General features: G+C 53.1%; 2 protein-coding genes across 10 annotated transcripts in view; one reads left to right on the forward strand and one right to left on the reverse strand.

Moving 5' to 3' along the window:
* LOC111156162 (cell death inducing p53 target 1) overlaps positions 1-18421 on the forward strand; it is a 24767-nt gene extending 6346 nt beyond the window's left edge. For 2 of the 8 annotated variants that reach the window (XM_022516865.1, XM_022516866.1), the window contains exons 2-6: positions 14871-14972; positions 15111-15266; positions 16063-16336; positions 16458-16594; positions 17541-18421. In XM_022516865.1, the coding sequence (XP_022372573.1) occupies positions 14888-14972; positions 15111-15266; positions 16063-16336; positions 16458-16569 (627 nt within the window). In that variant the 5' untranslated portion in view covers positions 14871-14887 and the 3' untranslated portion in view covers positions 16570-16594; positions 17541-18421. Of the gene's footprint in view, positions 1-12535; positions 13209-13666; positions 14461-14870; positions 14973-15110; positions 15267-16062; positions 16337-16457 lie in introns of those variants that run through there. The other 6 variants (XM_022516862.1, XM_022516863.1, XM_022516861.1 and 3 more) reach the window with 5 other exon arrangements.
* A 50-nt stretch (positions 18422-18471) lies between these two features.
* LOC111156155 (heme oxygenase 2) overlaps positions 18472-20383 on the reverse strand; it is a 28162-nt gene continuing 26250 nt past the window's right edge. Inside the window, exons 6-7 of one of the 2 annotated variants that reach the window (XM_022516846.1) lie at positions 19500-19626; positions 18472-19407 (exon numbers count right to left, since the gene is read on the reverse strand). In XM_022516846.1, the coding sequence (XP_022372554.1) occupies positions 19280-19407; positions 19500-19626 (255 nt within the window). In that variant the 3' untranslated portion in view covers positions 18472-19279. The remainder of the gene's footprint in view (positions 19408-19499; positions 19627-20383) is intronic. The other variant, XM_022516847.1, reaches the window with a different exon arrangement.

Genomic DNA, 20383 nt, shown 5'->3' on the forward strand with positions numbered 1-20383 from the left:
TCCCAAGTGAACATTCAGTGGCTAGGGTGTGAGGTCATCTGGTAGAGCCGGCACCTCACGGTCAGCTGCCCTGCACATTCCTTAAGTTGCCCATGAGCACAGAGATGTGCAGGAACTGGGCCGCTGCACGGACGGCATGCCCCCCTGAGTTCTGTTCCTCTCCCAAGCCCTGCCCTCAGCAAGGGAAAAGCAGGGAGCCTGGTAGGCTCACTTCAGTTGTTTCTCTTTTTTTGTTTGGGCCACAATGAAATCCATGTAAACTTACATGGTGGAATTCTGGTGTGCAAAGCCCTTTGTTGGGAGTGTGAGATCTTGCTTGAGTGTAGTTTGGAGACCGTGTGAGAAAAGAGACGGGGCTGAGTCTGGTGCATCTAATGTGTGTGGGGCATGAGTCAGGGCTCCTCTCCGAGCAGCTGGGCCTGGCTCCCATCAGAGAGTGGGGCGGGGGAGGAGGGGGTCTTGCCCACTCCGTCTCCTGCAAGGCACCCTGCCTCTGCTGGGGGCGGGTGGTTAGTAAATGTTTGAAAGGTCATGAATGTCAGCTGAGACCTTGGACTTCGTGATCTCTAATGACATTTCTGTCTGGAAGGTGGTCTCGAGATGTATGCATTAGAGAAATCGCATGTGGCCATAAGTAAGGTAAACCAGATATGCCATGAGCTCGTTTTCCCAAGGAGAGGATCCGAAATAGTTCTTCAGTCCCGACTGGCACGAGTAAACTCTCTGGGCCACATGTCCATTTAGAGTGATAGGAATTTAAACTTCCATATACTGTTTTGTGTAATGTAAACTGTTGATGTGATTTGTTCTTCACTCACGTGTCCCAGAGCACTTACGTCCCCACCCTTCCTTTTCTCTATTGTGGACGTCACCTCACGGTCACAGACATCGGCCCCAGGTGCTCGGCCGCGCAGTTTGCCTGAGCGCCCCCGGCCACTGGGACACTTCCACTGGAGAGCGTAGCCCAGGAATGTTCTCTTGTCCCGGGTTTTTTCCATTGGTCCGGCAACATAGCTTCTTACTGTGCTGTCTACGGCAACATCCAGCCACTGCAGTGGCTCCAGGAATGGTGACTAATCTGCGACATATCTACTGGTTTCTGGCTTTTTCTTTTGACTGATGCCACCTGGGTGACCTCTGGAAGCCTGTCATGCCGGCACCGGTGAGGTTGCCGCAAGTCCTGTTCTCATTCCATCTCTTGTTGGTTGAAACTATTGGAGAGAACGCCCAGTCCCGTGAAGGCTGTAAATGATGTGCAGACACTTCCTCACTGTCGGGCGGGGAGACCGGCACTGGCCCGGCTGCCGCTGAGCTCCCCTCTGGGGCCGCACCGACGCGGCAGGGTTTGCGTCCAGAGTGCGTTCTTCCAGCTGGGGGGCCGTGTCCGTAGCGGCCAAGTGGCTTGCATGCACGGGGCCTCGTGCTTTTCCCTGGGTCAGAATGGTATATCTCGATCTCAGATAACTGATGAAAACGGAGTTGAGTCAAAGATTGCTCTGTGTCAGCTCAGGGGGGGCAGAGGTAAGGGTTTGTTTTTTCAGGGCTTCGTTTTGATTGCCTAAGGGATGGTTTTTTAGACTCATCCTGCTTCTAAAATTTAGTTCCCAAGCCCTGCCTGCCTGACCAGTGCAGATGACTGGTTCCTTCACTAGTGGCTGCAGCTGTGTCTTAGCTCCTTTGGACTCATTCTCCTCCTGTCCAGCTCCAGAGACACCCCCCCGCCCCCCCCCGCCGCCTGGGAGGCTCCTCTGAAGGAAGGTGGAGGAGGTGCTGGACCCCAGCTTGGAGGCCTGGGCTGCACTCCCAGCAGCTGCCCCAGCTGGCAGCCCCACCCCGGGTGCGGCTCTGTCACCTGGTCTGTCTCCATTTCCTGTGTGTGTCTGCTGGGCTTTTCTTACCTGCCCTCCTCTGCCAGGGGACCTCATGCTGGCTGTCCAGGCAGGGTCTCCTGAGGCTAGAACTACCTTGGATGGTCTTTATGTTCCAGGTTTACAGATCTAGAGCCTCTTTGTTACTGGAGTACGGTGAGGTGACCTGGTTTAGAGAATGGACTCATGCTACCAGACTCCTGTGAGACCAATGTAAAGACCGTAACACCACTTTAGGGTGGAAAACTGGCAAATCGCCAGTCCCTGGGTTTGCTTCTTGGACTGTTGCTTTTCCCAGAGGTTATAGTCAGAGGCACCTTTGTGGACTGAGGAGGAATGCACATAAATGTAACAATTATAACGAGCCTTTTTTTGGAACGAACCAATCAAAGGAGCTGCCCATTCTAGAAAAACTAGAAACCACACGTAACAGCTTCTGTGTGTGTGTTTGTATATAAACAAATGATCCAAAATCTTAACACCCAGAGAAAACAATTAACATTTGGTGTGTAATAGCTATGTAAATATGTATTTTTGAAGTAGAATCCGTCCACGTACGGGTTTTATGATGCAGTGTCAAGCCCATTGTTCTACCTACAAAAGTGGGTCTCTATCATTTTGCGGGGTGAATACAATTACATTATGTAGGTAAACCAGGCAGGTAACCAGTCCCTTTGGTGGAACATAGGACATTAGTACATGCAGACATCAGCCTGTGAATATTTGCTCACATGCTCACTTAGCTCTAGGACAGATGTCTTGAAAGGAAATTAATGAGTCATATAGAATGTACAGATAGCGGAGTTGTCCCCCAGAGGACCCCCACTGACCCTCTCTGTTGTGTTCCGTTGCTGTTGACACTCAGGGAGTCGCAGTGGTTTGCCAGGACTTTGACAAGAATTGAGCATGATGTAAATTGTTCACCTTTGATTGTTGTCATCAGAGTTCCTAGAAATCTACTTTTTAATTTAGAACCATTCCTTGAGTCCTGTCTGCTTTTGGATTTTGCTTCTAAGAGCAGCCTGTGTATTTTCTCTCTCTCTTTAAACTGTGTACTTCTTTCTTGTGTTCTGCTTGCAACTCCGTAAATACCAGTGATACAAGCAAGAATTTGTGTTTACTGAACACTGTGTGGCCGGCTGTGTGCTGTGTGCCTTCACACACAACCCCACTTAGGTCTCATCTTGCCTCCGGAAAGCTGGGGAACAGATGGCTGGTGTGGGACTGAGTGCCTGGGCACCGGCAGGTGAGGATTCTGTCCTGTCAGCTGGCGCTGTGACCGGGGCTCAGGCCTCCTCTCCGGGCCACGGGCTTGGGCTGGTGTCCTAGCTTCTTAGAGCCATGATACCGATAAGGGAGCCGGCAGCCGGGTGGGATGAGAGGGGCAGATGGGAAAACCAGATCTGCTTTCTGGTCCTTTCTGTGTCTTTACTTTAGTTTGTTTTGAAGTATTTAGAATTCCCGCGCGGCATCAGATAAGCCTGTGTTCACATGGAAAAATAAAACCATTCAGAGCCACCAGTGATGCTCTCTGAGGGAGGGGTTGCCTCTCCTGTCCTGCCTCCAGCAGTAAGAACAATGGGAACTGGGCCGCAGGCAGGATTTCCCAGGCCCTCCAGGGCTAGAACTTGGCAGCCCAAGGGCCTTATTCAACGAACCCGTGTGGAGGCAGCAGCATGAGCTAGAGAAAGCCAAGTCAGTGGGAAGTCCGGACTGGTAGCCTTTCAGTTACAGTCCGTTGTTGACACACCCTCAGCCTGACTAGCACTGTGTATTTCTTTCTTTCTTTCTTTCTTTCTTTTTTTTTTAAAGATTTTATTTATTTATTTGACAGAACTCACAATTAGGCAGAGAGGCAGGCAGAGAGAGAGGAAGGGAAGCAGGCTCCCCCCTGAGCAGAGAGCCCGATGTGGGGCTCGATCCCAGAACCCCGGGATCAGGACCCGAGCCGAAGGCAGAGCCCCCAACCCACTGAGCCACCCAGGCGCCCCGCACTGCGTATTTCTAATGATACTTGCATTCCTTCTTTGTTAATAATCTGGAAATTTACCAATCACAAGTAATTTCTGGCTATAGCGTGTTTGAGAATTGCTGCAAAACTAGCTTTTCTATTTCTCTTTGATTACTGGAAATATGTCTGGCTGTATTTACTAGGAAACCCAAAGTTACCAACTGAAACAAGTTTGTTTCTTTCTCACTTAGAAGTGGGAAGTGGTCGCTTCGGTGCTGGCACGGTGTCTCCGTGGTCTTCTAGGGCACCTCCTCCAGGCCTCAGTATGGCTTCCATATCCAAGGTCACCTCATGGTCAAGCATGGCTGCAGGAGCTGTCACAGCCATATTTAGGCAGCAGACGAGAGGGCGGGAGGACGGAGGGTCTGTCTGGCCAGGGTGGCCCTTCCTCTCCATCCTTACAGCACTCTGCTTATGACTCATTGGCCATAGCCTAGTCACCTGGTCACAGGTGCCTGCAGGAAGGGCTGGGAGTGTCTTTTTGACTCGTCCAGGGTCATACAGTCTGTCATGGTGGGCAGGATATCCGTGAATCCTGTGCTTTCAAACTTTATTGCTGGTTAAGAAAGAAAGTTGACAGCTTTGTTCCTGAAGATTGAGTGATTGGGGGTGGGGGCACCACTCAGGAGAGTGTGCTGGGAAAGAGGAGGGCTGGGGCACTGCTGTGGGGATGCTGTGGGCTTCCTGGCCCATGATCCTCATCCTGCCTCTTGGCTCTGGTCCCCTGGGACCTACCGATGGGTGTGAGCGCCCTTGCCTGGGCCATGACTGACTGTGAAATTGCCCGAAAGGAGAGATGGCCCCTTAGGAGGATTGCTGTATCTCTTCAGGAGTCCTGCAGAGCAGCCTCAACTTGGCCGTGTCACAGATGGGCTCTGCCGGGCTGGGCCGCTCAGGTGGGGTTTGATTCCAGGCCCCGCCCCAGGTCCTGTGAGAAGCACACACCGGGATCCCCACAGTTGGGTGGGGGCAGAAGCTGCCACGGCAGAGGCCTCGGTGCCTGCTGCAAGTTGTTCACAAAAACAGTGATACCAGCAGGTGCCGTCTGTTCCGCGTTCTCGTGTGCTGGGTCCGGAGCTGCTGCTCTGGGTATTTTGCACACACTGTTTATTTTAAACCTTGCTCCCACCCCTGGAGGCAGGCACGATTACCTCTGGTTATAGATGAGGGAGTGAGGCTCAGTGAGGTCACAGGTCACGCAGCTACAAAGTGGGGAACTGGGTCTGAGCTGGTCCAACAGCTCCTCTCAGACTGGGTGCGCAACAGCCCTGCCGGTGCCGTGGTGTGGCCAGAGCAAGCTCAAGGGCTCACTGGGCTGGGCTGCTCCGGGTCTCCATGGCAGCAGGGCTGCCTGGAGCACCGAGGTATGGTACTCGAAAGGTGCTGTGTCCTGGGGGCTGCCAGGGGTCTGAAGGTCAGGACTCTTTACGGCAGTGCTAAGATGCCGTTACAGGGCCGTTCTCACCTTGTTGGCTGTCATATCTGTGGTACAGAAGCAGGGAGGAGTGAATGGCTGTCTGACTCAAGGCAGAGACACCAACCTGGGCTCCTCCTGGTTGTGATGATGCTCACCACACCCACAGGTCTTATTTAAGAAAAAGCAGTAAAAATGTCTTACTGTACTAAATCATCTTGACCCTCAACTACACATCTCTAGTATTCTGTGTGATGAAACATGAGACCTACCTCGTGCACACACGGAGTATGATAGATGCCTCAGGGAAAGCACGTGCACAGTTGTTTGAATTGTGCACTGAACTAGCTTTCTCGTGGAGCTCCAGATTTACTTAACAACTGATACACAAACCGTGGTTATTCACATTTGGGGATTTAGTGGACATTCTCTTGAAAATGAACAGTGAGCCCACTACTTCAGGGGAAACAGCTCACCTTTGTTTTTGTAAATGTTACCAGTGATAAATTTGTTAATCTCCTTGTGGCCGATAATAAAATTGGACTTTCAAGGGACAGTTAGTTAGAATTTTGGAAAACTTGTGTCTGCCACTGCGAGCTTGACAGCTTCCCAGTAGTTAAAGTCTTTGCTGATGATCTTGGTGGTGATGCTAGCCTGCGATTTGAGTGGGGGGTAAGTAGTAAGTAAGTAAGTAGTAGTAAGTAGTAAGGCACATCAGCACTATTCTGTCTTCATAATCAGGGCTCATGTTGTGAACCGATGTTTTCCAGATGACTCGTGTCTGCTGTTAGAAACCATGGGTGGGTAAAAGCCATTCCAAATGCAAGGTGGGCCGGTGAACTATAATGTAACAGGAGGAAGAATTCATTAAGCCTTCAAATTCTGTCTTGCTGCTGACCTTTGAGACACTACCTGGGTCAGGTTTGTGTGTGGTATGGAAGAATGTCCACGGTTACATACCTGAAGAGACTCTTCAAACGCCCCTCCCATTTCCAGCAGCTTATCTTTGGGAAGCTGGGTTTTCTTCACGCACTTTGACCACAGTGTAGCAGACAGACTGGGTGGAGAAGCACGGGAGAACCCGGCAGACCTCCCGTAAGCCAGAAGTGAAAAAGGATTGCAGAAAGGGAAAACAGTGCCACCTGTCTCATTATTATAGTTGTTTTGGAGGATAGTTATTTTAACTATTTATGCTGACATGTAATGAGTTTATTTATGTTTTATAATGACTTAGTAATAAATATTTTTAAAAAGCCCTCATTTTAAAATTCTTAATATGGTTGGGTATTGATAGATACAACCTACAAAACAAAAGCTTTTTAGAGTCCTTAGTAATCAAGTGTAAAGGAATCCTAAGACCCAAAACATTGGGGTTGCTGCTGCTCTAGCAGATCCTGGGGAGATTTGTGTCAGAAAGTCCTCCTTCCAGGCACTGCCTTCACTGTCCTCTGCCTTCACCTCTGCCTCATCTCCTGGCACCCCTCCTTGGTCCTCCAGGAGCACCCACTCGTGCACAGATGGGGCTTAGCATCAGACCAGCCCTCCTGGCCCTCCCAGTCTGGGTCTTCCTCCAGAAGGGAGTGTGGGTGTGTGTCCCTGGCGGGTCCTGTGTGGTGCAGCAGAGACGTGGGGGCAGGTGGGTACCCCTTGGCGGTGTGCAGGACCGTTCAGACTGCAGAACTGGGTTTGCAGCTGTGGCTGCAGCTGGGGAGGAGTGTCTCCTGCTGGCCTGGGCCCAGGCCCTCCAAGGTCCCATGGGCAGCCCGCCTGGGCCGCCATAGGCTGTTGCCAGTTGGCCCAGCTTTAGACCAACAGCAGCTCTCTGCAATGAATGATGAATAGTTGGGAGCTGAGCAGAACGCCAGAGGCCTTTCCCAGGGCCCCAGAGTCTTCGCTTTTAACTCCTCTCTGGGATGTGGGGGGGGCGGGGACCCAGAGGACAGCCGCTGAGCTTAGTGCACTAGGAAGGGGAGGAACCCCCCCACCCCCGCCCACCTCCTCTCTGTCACCAGGAATCAAAGCTGCCCATCACAGCTCTGTCCTGAAATTGTGTTCCTTTCAAAATTTTAGTTATGAAAATAATACACAGATACCTTTTTGCTTAAGATATGCCTAAGTCTGTATAACGACAAAAGCCTCGCCCTCCTTTGGCTGTTGGCTGCCAAACTTAAACCCCAGAGACGATGATCTTGGTCTGGGGTCTTTCTTCCCCATCTCTCATTTATAACCACGCACGCACACAGAACTATCCCCACCAGGGCGGGCTTTGCTTTTGGGGGTGTAATTATAATTCACGTGCCATACAGTCCACCCTTTTAAAGTGTACAGTTCAGAGGCTTTAGTATGTTGGAAGAGCTATGCCGGCATCACCACTGCCTAATTCCAGAGCCTTGTCATCCCCTCAGTAGACCTGAAAGTGCTCTGCTCCCCTGCCCAGTGAGTCTGCCATGTGTCTGGGCATGTGTCATTTTCACTGCTCTGCGTGCAGCCTGGCCAGAAGGCAGGGGTTCTAGTCCCAGGTCCCAGGAAGACGGAGGCTCAGGGACGGTCTGTCACTCCCCCAAGGCCACCGGCTTCAAGTCTAGGGCTGAAGCTCCAGAGTGCCACACTCCCCATGTGTGCCCTGTTCTCCCATTAACTGATGACTGCCATGGGGCAAATCCTTGCCCCTCTGTGAATGGGAGGAGGGAGTGGCTTCTTGCCTTCCTGACTCCACGTTGGAACACTGTGTGTCCTGTCCTCAAAGCTGTCGTCCTCAGTAGCCGCTTAGAATATTGTCTGGGATTAGACAGGGCCTGGGATGGGTGGGAGGGAGGAAGGATGGGGCAATAAGGCAGTTCTGCTTGTTTCATGGTTCCAAACCCTAAAACCCATAGCAGGCACCTCAGGATGTCATTTCCTTCCTTACTCCTGGGGAGACTCTCACCTGGTCCCACCAGCTCATCAGAGGAGAAGCAAGGGCTGCTCTGTGGGGGTGAGGCCTAGTTATTCTCTGTGACACGGCTGTGGCTCCCAGCACTGGGGTGCAGAGCAGAAGTGGACCTGCGCTAAGGGCCGAGTAGTGTCAGGCCCTAGGGAATGCTGGTGCAGCCGGTGGCCCTCAGAATTCTGCAGGGCCAAGGAGGGGAGCTGTGGGCGGCTCTGCGAAAAGGGCCTGCCTCTGTGTCTGGCACAAGTGTGTCCTGCACCCAGAGGCCCCGGCATCTGCCGTCCTTGGGAAAATGAGGTGAGATCGCAGGGCAGTGGGTCTGCAGATAGGTGTGAGGACAGGCTTCATCTCATTTTAGAGTGACTTGGACAATTCTGTATAAAACCACAGTGGGTGCTAGGCTGTGTTGGTTGTGGGTGCAAGGGCCAGACTGGCCTCAGGTGGCCCCACTCTGTCTCCAAGGGGCTAAGAAGCACATGCAGGCCTGCCCTTGCCTCTCTCTTGTTAGAGACCACGCAGGACCTTCTCTCTTGGGCTTACCATCCCCTGGCCCTTGGGGCTCCCCTAAGTTTGCCCCCAGATCCCCAGGGCCTTACTGTTCCCTGTGGTAGCCTGTGGCCCTTTCCATTCTAAGGGTTTTCTTGCTGGTCTCCCGGAAACAGGCCCATGGTAACGTGTGGAGAGGCTGCAGGCACAGGGTGTCCACTGGAGGCCAGAGCACCTTCTCAGCTCTAACTTGAGCCTTCTAACTCCAGCCCATGGCCCACGCTGCCTCCCTGCACTGGCAAGGGTCAGGACCGTTACCGGCAGGCTAGCCTCATCCGGAAAAGGCAGTCAAGGGGACATTGATCTCCTCTGTCACTGTGAGCCTTGAGGCTCCTGTGACGGGGTGCCATCCAGTAACCTAACCTCCGCTCTTCACACATTTCCAGATGCTGCTTAGTCTCAGCCTAGACTTCCAGCCTCTGGAAAGCAGCTGTTTCCCAGGGGCCAGTGGCTTCTAAAGTAGGAACCATTGGGACTGGGGCAGTGGCACGTCACTTATCCAGGACTACGTGGCAAGTTCCTCAGCATCCCCAACACTGCTGAAAAACTAATAAACAGGAATTTAAAGCTCAAAGAGAAATCACTGAAAACACCTAAAATGCTGATGGTGAGGGCATGTGGCACTGGGTATGACGTGAGCTGTGTGCACCTTCTCTGAAGTGGAGATGCTAGTAGCGGCCCCGTGTGGCTGAGGACAGTTGATCACCCGTGGCAGGTGCCCCAGGGCTGTCAGGATTCTGGCTTCTCTAGGTGCGTACTCATCTCTTGGACTTGTGTAATCCCGCAAGGCGTGGAAGCTCCGTGTCCTGGAAATACGGTTCCACTGTGACAAGACGGCTTCATTTAAGAATCTCCCTTTCTGGGGCACCTGGATGGCTGAGTCGGTTAAGTGTCTGCCTTCAGCTCGGGTCTTGATCTTGGGGTCCTGGGATCGAGCCCCGCGTTGGGCTCCCTGCTCAGTGGGGAGTCTGCTTCTCCCTCGGTGCTCTCCCTCCCTCCCTCGCAAATAAAATCTTTAAAAACAAAACAAAACAAAACAGTTTTCCTTCTTGTGTATGTGCTGTCATTGAGAGCACCTCTGCTCCCGTGTGGAGTGGAGCCTGTGCCCTAGGGTCCTGGGTGTCCCCTTCCTGCACCCTTACACCTGTGTGCTGCTGGGGTCGGCACCTCACTGGTTGGCTGGCTGCTGAGTGGTCCCAGAGGGTGCAAAGCGATGTACAGCGTCAAGTCCTCTGGGCCCCAGGGCAGCCCACTCGGTGCGGTAGACTTGGGAGGGTTTTCAGGCGATTGTGTTTCTCCACATATCTCTTAAGAGGTCAGAACGGGAGGCTTAGAGGCCTGTTTTGGGCTTCTGGGGCTGTACACTGACTTCACTGAGCTCCTGGATTACAGGCCTCTCCCCTCTCCTGAGTGGGGAACGACAAACCACAGGGCTGGGGTCTTGCAGCCCCCCCCATCACCTCTAGGACCTGATGCTCTGGCACCAGTGTCACAGCAGGCTTTCCAGGGTGCGGGTTCGAGTCCCACAGTTGCAGCTGTAGCATCATTTGAGCAGTGTGCATTTTTATTGGAAAACTGTTTTGCTTTGGGGGCATATGATTTTTAAGATTTTATTTATTTGGGGGCACCTGGGTGGCTGGTGGCTTAGTCATTAAGCGTCTGCCTTCGGCTCAGGTTGTGATCCTGGGGTCCTGGTATCAAGCCCCACATTGGGCTCCCTACTCGGCGGGAGGACGGCTTCTCCCTCTCTCACTCCCCCTGCTTGTGTTCTCTCTCTTGCTGTGTCTCTCCATCAAATGAATAAATAAAATCTTAAAAAAAAAAAAAAAGATTTGAGAGAGAGCGTGCACAGCAGGGGGAGCAGCAGAGGGAGGGGAGAAGCAGGCTCCCCTCTGAGCAGGGAGCCCAATGTGGGACTCCATCCCAGGACTCTGGGATCATGACCAGAGTTGAAGGCAGACACTTAACCAACTGAGGCACCTGGGTGCCCTGACATTTTTTTTTTTTTTTAAGATCATAGCATTCTTACAGTATTTATTGCACCTTAGACAACATAGTTTTGTGGCACGCCCCTTGGTTTTATATTGGGAGCACTGGGGGAACTAGGGGTTGAATCCCAGAAAAAATTTTTTTTTCTTTTCCTAAGATTTTATTTATTTATTTGAGAGAAAGAGAGCAAAAGGGAAAGCACAAGCCCGGTGGTGAGGGGGAGGTAGAGGGAGAAGCAGAACCCAGAGAGCCTAACATGGGGATCAACCCCAGGACCCTGGGATCATGACCTGAGCTGAAGGCAGACACTTAACTCCTGAGCTACCCAGGTGCCCCAACGTCTCTCCTTCATACTGAAGGGTCCTGCCCCTAGTCTCTGCCCTGGTTGAGGCTCCAGAAGGGAGCTGGAGGATGGGTGCAGGTGTGAAGGGGAGACAAGACAGGAGTAACAGCCGTGCTGGCTGAGGGAAGGCGTGGAAGCAGGTGGTCCGAACAGTAGCGGGAGTTTGCGTGCTGCATGGCGGTGCCTGCTCTAGGTACAAAGGCCGGTCAGAGTTGGGTGGATGCCATGGAAGGGCTTTGCCCCGAGTGCCAGGCTTATACCATCATTATGATGGCGGAATTCCAGAAGCAGAATCACGTGCTCTGGGAAACCATGGAGCTAATTGTGACGTTGATGAAAGGCTAATTGTGACGTTGATGAAAGGTCAGGCTTGCATCCTCAGAGGGTGGTGCAAGTGCTGTACGCCCTCTGGACACAGAGGGGCCGGGAGGACCCAGGCTAGTTCCTCTGTCCTAGTACTGGAAAATGCTCCAGTGACTCACCGAGCGCAGTGCACCTTTTCTTCCTGGCTGGATTCCTGGTGAGCTCAGGCTGTGAGATAGGCAGTGGGGCCAGCCAGCAGCCTCCCAGATGCTGGTAGGATAGGAGTCAGTGACAGGTGCTGGCCCATATTCTAAGACACTCAGTGGGATACGGAGTTTTCTGCAGAAGCACAAGCCTCTTTCTCTACCATCAGAACGGCGCCTGGGGAGCTGGCAAGGACTTCCAGGTCCAGCACATAATAGCCAGTCCTGTCTGGAAGGGGACTTTGTGTGGTGTCCTTTAGAGACTCTGTGGCTTCCCTTTCTTGATCATGCCCTATTGAAATTCACCTGCAGGCAAGGGTGGTGGGAGAGGCATGCAAAGTCCTAGACTCAGCTCTGCCTCTTATATGCCACGTGACCTGGGTAAGTCCCATCTTTTCTTGGCTTCCGTGTCTTTGAAGGATTCTAAGTAGCAGCTCAGAAGAGAAGGTCACAATATATACAAGCACTTGGGAACATGTTCTGTTTCATGGTGGTCAAAGAAACAAGTAACTGAGTGTCATTTTAATGTTGCCCGTTAGTGATAACAGTTGTATCCAAAGTGTGTACTGTAAATTGCCATTGTCCTTCCCAAAGGCACAACATGGCCATAGCCTTTGACCTCATAATTTCACTTCTGGCAAGTTTAACCAAAGAAGATCCAAGAAAGGGAAGGAACATTTGCCAGAGGTTTTCCTTGGTTGGTTTTTTGTTCTTGGTTTTTTTTGGGTTTTTTTTTGTTAAACTTTTTTTTTTTTATGTAACAAGCATTCTAAATGCCTTAATAAGGGTTGGACATGTAAACAGTGATGGGCCCATTTTAGGGAGTCTTAAAATTGATGGCCATGGGGTCTTGCAAAATGGACAAAATATATAGGACACCATGTTAAAACTGTCACAACAGCAAGTACATAAGAATATACATGACTGCACACAGACGGGCAGAGACTTGCAGGGAGACTAGCTGCATTAAGGTGCTGAGATCAGGCAACTTTATTTTGTTTAGTCAGTTTTATTGACATATAATAATCCACCTACCATACGATTTCCCCATTTAAAGTATGCGATTCACTGGCTTTTAATACATTCGCAGAACAGTTTGGACATTTTCTTCACCCCAGAAGGAAACCCCATATTCATCTCTGTCCGCCCTATCCCCCAAGCCCATGACAACCCCAAGTATGCTTTGTGTGTCTGGGTCTGTCTGGCCTGGGCGCCTCACGTAAGAAGTCACCACCGCGTGGAAGCTTTCGGGTGGTGTGTCCCACTGAGCGTCCTGCTTTCGGGCTCACGCAGCCTGTACCAGGCTTGTGCCTCGTCACGGCGGGGTACGTTCCCGCCAGAGGCTGCAGCTAGTTTGTTGGTCACTTGCCAGTGGTCGGACACCTCAGTTGTTGGCACTTTCTGGCTACTGTGACTAGTGATGCTGTGAACATTCACGTACAAATTCTTGTGTGGTTTTCAGTTCCCTTGGGTGCACACCTAGGAGCAGGATGGCCGGTCACGCGGTGTGAGCGCCGGACAGCCGCGCTGTGGGAGGACTCCAGTTTCCCTGCGTAACACTCGTTACTTTCTCACTGTAGCCATTCTAGTGGGTATGAAGTGGTAGGTTTGATTTGCATTTCCTTTAAGCTAAGTGTTCAGCTTTTCAGGTGCTTTTTGGGCATTTGTTTTTTATCTTTGGAGAAATGTGTATTCAGATCCTTGGCCATTTTTTAATTGGGGTGTCTTTTGGTTAATGAGTTCTTCCTATAGCTATTGTAAATACAAGTCTTTTAGCAGATCTGTAAAAATTTTCTGCTGTTCTGTGAGCTCTTTCCACTTTCTTGATAGTGCCCTTTGAAGCCCAAGAGGTTTTTTTGTTGTTGGTTGTTTTAAAGATTTTATTTATTTGAGAGAGAGCAGAGCAGGGGCAAAGGGAGAGGAAGCACACTCCTTGCTCAGCAGGGAGCCCAAGGCAGGACTGGATCCCAGATCCTGGGATCACGACCTGAGCTCAAGGCAGATGCTTAAACTGAGCCACCCAGGCACCCCGAAGGCCAAGTTTTTAATTTTACTGACATCCAGTTTCTTTTCTTTTGTTGCTTGGACTTGGGTCTCTCAGGCCCTGCCACTGATCTGTGACATTTAATAAACTTAACTGACTCTAGGCTCCTTCTGCCCTGGTGGGGTTCTGAACTTCCCGCTGGCGGGGCTCCCAGATGGAGCTGCACTAGGAGAACTGCTGTCACTGCGTGTCTCTTTGTACTGTTCAGAATTTTTTCTAGTTCATATTTCAGTTAAAAAAATTAAGCGTCACTTCAAAATACTACTAATTTCAAACCTTCTGTGCTAAATAGAGTGAAAGGAAGTGCCTTGCTAACCCCAAGGCAGGAAGGCCCTCTGGTTTCCTGCTTCCCCCCCAGGGCCCAGCAGCAGGTGCTCAGGGAGCCTTGGGAGGGAAAGACATGAGGGAAATGTTTCACTTCGCACCTTCCTTCCCACACCATCCTCCACAAAAACGGGGGGCAGGGGCCCCATGTGCACAGCTGGCTTTCAGAGCTGCTACAGTGGGGAGTAGCTGGTTCTCCTTTCTTCCTACAGTGGGTGCGGGTCTGTCGGGGCCGGTGTGAGCCTGGAGCTGCAGCTGTGGGAGGGGAAGGGGAGCGGAGGAGGGTGGGCAAGTGGGTTGCTGCTGTGCTGGCGGGAACCAGCTGAATGGGGTGGGGATGTGTGTGTGGTTGCAGCTCTTGCCCTAGTGCTGAGGCTCTGCCTGTTCTTCTCCCCAGAACAGCTCCCTAGAGCCCTGCGTATCTGCTCCGGCTGGCAGTAGAAGGAGCCTCTCCTGCCTTCCCCTTCTGAGTACCTGGGATTTGAGGTAAAAAGTCTCCCCTGTCCTCTCCCACAAGCACGGTGCTCTGGCATGTAGGCAGCCTGCTCCCTGGGGGAAGGGTCTGCCTCATCAGCTTCTCCTCACTGGGCATCCTTGCCTTCTGGCTCTGACACAGGAAGCACAGATAATGATGGATGGTGGCGGCTCTGGGCCTGGTTATCCTTGGTGATGGTGGGGCATCTCCAAGGCCTCAAGGGACCCCGCTGACTCTAAACTACTCTACTGAAAGAGTTTGTTCCAGTTTACAAGCCCTGTCCCCCACCCAGAGTGCAGAGATTGATGTGGAGGCATAAAAGGCCACCTGAGCTGCTGGGGCTCAGGGGACTGTCCCAGGCCCATACCTGACCAGCATGCAGGGCTTGGGAACTTAGTTCATGTCCCGGCTTTCCTTCCAGGTCCAGAAGCAGCAAAGATGTCCAATGAGCCGCCCCCTCCTTATCCTGGAGGCCCCACAGCCCCCCTTCTGGAGGAGAAGAGTGGAGCCCCACCAACCCCAGGTAGGATTCAGTGCTCCTGATGGTCCTGTCCTTGCCCCTTGCCCATCCCAGCTCCAGAAGCTGGTGCCTGGAGCAGCCCTCCCACTGATCCTGCCGCCACTGCCCTCTGAGCTCCCTCTCCCTGCCTTCTCTGTCCAGGCCGCACCTCCCCAGCTGTGATGCAGCCCCCTCCAGGCATGTCGATGCCCCCCGCAGACATTGGTCCCCCACCCTATGAGCCACCGGGTCACCCAATGCCTCAGCCTGGCTTCATCCCCCCGCATATGAATGCAGATGGCACCTACATGCCTCCAGGTAAGTAGGAAAGGGGAGCACAGGGGTCTGACCAGTCCAGCATCCAGGGTGTTATCTGGGCTGCCATCCTGCCTTTGCTGTAGGTAGGTGGTCTTCCTGCCCAGTGTTTTTTCGGGACTGGAGGGCACTGATTGTGGGTGTGGAGGGAGGACATGGGAAGGTGTCCTGGAGCAAAGCACTGCTATGCAGGTACTGTGGGCAAACCACATAAGCCCTGGGCCCTGTTGGGAGGAGGGCTAGCTCCTGGGAAGGCCCCTCAGGCACAGTGGCAGGTGCTGACTCGTGGGTGCTGTGTGGGCCTCTCCCTTGCCAGGGTCCCACATCCATGGGGGAGGCCTAGGCTCCTGTTCAGCAGTTCTTCAGGACTCCTCAGGCCAAAGAAAGGCCCAGGGCTCTTGCACAGGTGGCCCCAGGTAAAGTGGGCCAGTCCCTAGTATTTCAGTGCAGGATCTGACACCGGTGGGGCCCAGAGCCCTGTGTGCACGAGAGAGGCTGGGCTGGTGAGTGGCGAGGCTCTCCCTCCTGTGGTTGAGGGCCCCTATGTGTCAGAGGCAAGGAGAAAACACATCAAGCCGAGACCGAGGAGATATTAGGCCTTCTTCCCAGCTCTGCCATGTCTGGCTGGGCCAAGTGCTTTCTCTGTCTTGGTCCTCATAGGGCTGGTAGAATATAGGTGGTCACCTTGGCCCAGGGCTCGGTCCTGGAGGCCTCCTCTTGTGTCCTGGGTGCTGGGGGCCACATGGGTCAGGTGGCAAGCCAGCAATCCATCTTTACTCCGTCTTCTGTGCCATTTCAGGTTTCTACCCTCCTCCAGGCCCCCACCCACCCATGGGCTACTATCCACCAGGGCCCTACCCACCGGGGCCCTACCCTGGCCCTGGGGGCCACACCGCCACAGTCCTAGTTCCCTCAGGGGCTGCCACCACAGTGACAGTACTGCAGGGAGAGATCTTCGAGGGCGCCCCTGTACAGACAGTGTGTCCCCACTGCCAGCAGGCCATCACCACCAAGATATCCTATGAGATTGGCCTGATGAACTTCGTGCTGGGCTTCTTCTGCTGCTTCATGGGGTAGGTGGTGTGGGCGCTTGGGGTGTGGGGGCCGGGCCCACCTGTCGCCCAGCTGGAGTAGAACTGCGTGCCCTCAGTCCCTTCTCATCCAACCTCCCCATCTTCCCTGTCTCTGATTCAGGTGTGATCTGGGCTGCTGCTTGATCCCTTGCCTCATCAACGACTTCAAGGATGTGACGCACACATGCCCCAGCTGCAAAGCCTACATCTACACATATAAGCGCCTGTGCTAACGGAGCCGGGACTGGACTCCGTGCTGTCAGTCTGGCCCCTTGTGCTTTTGCTCCCCTCGCTCAGTGGCTCGCTTCCGTGCTCCCACTTGGGGATGGAAGCCATTCCACCGGTCCCCTGGAAGTCTTGTCCTCTTTGGCTTGCCCTTCCCTGAGCATCTGACTCTTCCGGCAAAAATTCTGTTGGATTTTAAGGCCAAGGGTCAGCAGACAGCAGGGGGATAGCACTGAGCTTGTGTGTTGCTGGTTTGCTTGGTGTTTGTGATCAGGAAGAGAAGCTGGGAAGAGTCTCCTCGCACGGTCTCCCTGCTGGGGTCTCATTCCTCCATTTCTGTACAAAGTATAGATTTGGTCCTAACTTTCCCTGGGACCAAAAGCAGCCAGAGCAGACCTGGGGCCTGCAGTAGGACTGTACCTGTAGCCACAGTTATTTCTGATCTCCTGGGCCAAGAGTCGGGGAGTGGACCCAAGCAGGATAGGGTCCTAAGGCCTGGTCTGTTTCTGGGGTGCTAGAGGTGGGCATGATGATTAGGAGGATGACTCTGGCCCTTAGAAGTCTCAAACTCTTAACACTCTGTCCAAGTGCCCAGGAGTTCCCTGGGGTAAGGTAGAGAGCTCAGCACACCTCCAAGTCATGGGGTGAAATGTTGGACCCCAGTTTACTAAGAAGGGACTCGCCCCTGGCCCCCATCCAGCTCCCTTTCTGGCCACCCCTCCACAAACCCCCACCTTTGCTAGGGCCAGAAGGAATACCCAGAAGCCTAATCCATCTGTCCATACCGTGTCTTTGCTGTGTATCGGCAAGACCTTTGCCCAGTGGCTGGTGTGTCTCAACTAGGACTGGAGGTGATGGAGAGAAGAGGCCCCTTGTAAGCACACTCACATTTGTAGTGCTCTTGCCATGGATCCTCTTCTCAGGAAGTGCTGGGTGCTGGGCCCTGGCTGACTTGCTGTCACTGTGCTTGTTTTAACAGCAGGTACTGCAGCAGGAGCAGCTGTGGCACTGGACTGGGACAGGCCAGGGACAAGGAAGGAGCAGCCCCTGGTGGAAGTGCCCTGGTGGACACCTGCCCTGGGCCTGAGCCCACACTGTATCTCGTGAATGGTTTGTCTGTGAATTCGCTCATGTGGACCGCTGTATCCTGCTGCCGCCCCTCTCCTGGTCTCGCACTGCCACTGCATGGCCTCCTGTCACTGTGAATCATGGCTGGTCTCAGTTTGTAGTTTCTCATTAAATTGGCCCTTTCACTCCCCTGCCCGGGGCCTCTGCTCTCTTGGCTGGCTTCCTTCTTTGATGGAAAGAGGGTGGGGGCTAGAAGTGGTCTAAGGCTTGAGTCCTCAGGGTCTTTGTGCTTGTGCTGCACTGACTGCCCAGGGATGACAGTATCTGATTAAACCACACCCTTACCCAGCGTGGACAACCCGTGGGGGTCTACCTGTGACTGGGCCAGGGTAGGATTTGGCTTTCACTGCACTCAAAGAGCGCCTTCCTCTCTCTCACACCGGTTTCACCCATCTCCACGCCACGGCATCTACCCACATCGTCTGCAGGCTGGAGCCCGCTGGCTTGAGCTCAGGGTCACCCCACCCTGCAGGCAAATACCCTTGCTCTCTTAAGCAAGACAGAGTCACTGAGGCTGAGGCTTCTGGTCTGAAGGCTAATGGGGGCAGCCAGTCAGCCCCCAGGTTCTGAGCCAGCTCCCTCCCTACCCCTTATCTGAACTGTGAAAATGGGTAGGCTTGGTCAGTAGTTGAAGACAAAGTTTTCCCCACCATTTAACCCTTTTCTGAATAAAACTTTTGCAGATCCTCAATATATAAAACTGACTCCTATCAATAAAAATATTTAAGTTCACATTTGTATTTTAGACAATGAATTGTTGTAAGACATGTAATGCTTTTTATCCTTATTTATAAATAACTTATTTCAAGAAGTAGGAAACCTCCAAAGTACTTCCGAGAGAGAATCACAAGACTAGATTTGTGAGACACGGCAGCTTTGCTCTGGGTGGAGGGCTGTGAGGTGACCAGGGGTGGTGGGATGGGAACACAGGATGGGTAGGAGTGGCTGAGAAAGATAACAATCATGCCGTTTGGAAAGAGGGAGGCAGCTGTCAGAGTCCACTTTATTGAGTGCTGTAGCATTTACACAGGTCAAGGGAGGAGACAGGCCACGGCTAAACAGAGCCCTGAGCCCACCCACCCACCCAGGGTTTCTGCTTGAGAGGGATAAGGACTAGCTGTTCTGGATGGAGTTCCCCAGGCCTCTGAGGCAGGGTCCAAGCCACCCTCCCTCCCTCCAAGCTATAGCAGCCTAGGCTTGCTGGCTGCTCTGTTCCCATCAGGGGAAAGGTACCCACCTAAATGCCAACACAAGGAAGAATGAAGGGAAGGAGCCTCAGGGTGAGCAGTGTGGACGCCCCAGGAGCAGAGCCGGTTCCAGATGCCCAGATAGGCCCACTGAGCTGAGCTGGCTGCTTCTGGTACCACGGCCTAATAGCTGCAGGAATGGTGGGCCTACAGCCAGCTCAGCAGCTAGCCCACAGAGAGGATGCTACAGGCAGAGGCTTTAGCGTCTGGCCTTTATTGGTTGCTTGTTTTCTCAAAACCATTTAAAAAAAGTCACCTGAGGTGGTAGCTTAGTCACCGGTGGAGGTGGGGGCAGGCCAGTGGTCACTTGGGAGGAGGGCGCCAACGTGGTATGCTGGTTCCTTCACATGTAGTACCAGGCCAGGAGGCCAGCAACCAGGGCCACACCAGCGGCCAGAATGAACTGCAGGCCGGGCTTACTCAGCACAGCCAGGGCGGTTTGGAAGGGGCAGCTGCTGCCCTCCAGGGCACCTGTGTGGCGGCACCAATAGGGGACAGGACATCAGTGGGGAACACGGACACAACCCACCCTGGCAGGAGAGTCTGAGACAGGCAAGACCTACCTCTGACTGGTTTACCAGCATAGTACGGGCATTTGCGCACATCTCCTTTCCCATCGTGCACGGGGAGCCCATCCTCCTGGGTCTCCCTGGCCAACACGGAGCCAGCCTGGTCCAGTTCATCGAATATCTGCAGAAGCAGGGATGAAGAGCTATCAGAGGATGCACAGTCTGCTTTCAGAGAAAACTCTTTCTTCCCCCACGCAGAGGGAGCCAGAACCAGTGAGACTTGCTCAGGAGGGCAAACCAGTACATGAGCAGCCCCAAATCAGCAGCAAGGAGGGCCACGCCAACCTAACCCTTCTCCAGGCACCACCTCGGAGAGGTGTGACCACACCTGTGCTGCCCCGCATCCCACCACTGCCGACTGTGGTGGCTCTTCCTGGGCCCTGACCAGCCAACACGGCTCACAACTGAAACCACCAAGGCAGAAACAATGAGAGAACAAAAGCACTGCCCTGAAATACTCCATGGGCACTGGCACTTTGCCATTTTCAGTGGCTAGGTATTTTCAGCGTGAATGGCAGGAACGTGTGACAACTGAGGCTCCAGCAGGGCTGACCCATCCTAAGTGGCCCTTGGAGGGTTGCTAATGTCAGACTAACCCAATGGGCCTACCTCGGGACTGGTGCTGCGCTCCTTGGCCATGGCCGTTCTGGTGCTGAAGGCTGCAGTCAGCCTGCCCAGGCTTGGCCCTATCTAAAGGCTACAGGTAAATGGAATTCTGCTCCTCACTCTCCTTGGTTCTCTCCATGAACTTACCAAGCGGTGCTTTTCAGAGCAAACCTCACTAAAAAGGAAATTCACTCAAGACCAGAATCCTATGGCAAGAGGGAGGAAGACCGTTTCAATTCCCCAAAACCGTCTGTGCTAGGGCCTCACCCTCC

The sequence above is a fragment of the Enhydra lutris genome, unplaced genomic scaffold, assembly GCF_002288905.1.
Source record: "Enhydra lutris kenyoni isolate GAN:26980312 unplaced genomic scaffold, ASM228890v2 scaffoldscaffold45, whole genome shotgun sequence".
Taxonomy (NCBI): Eukaryota; Metazoa; Chordata; class Mammalia; order Carnivora; family Mustelidae; genus Enhydra; species Enhydra lutris.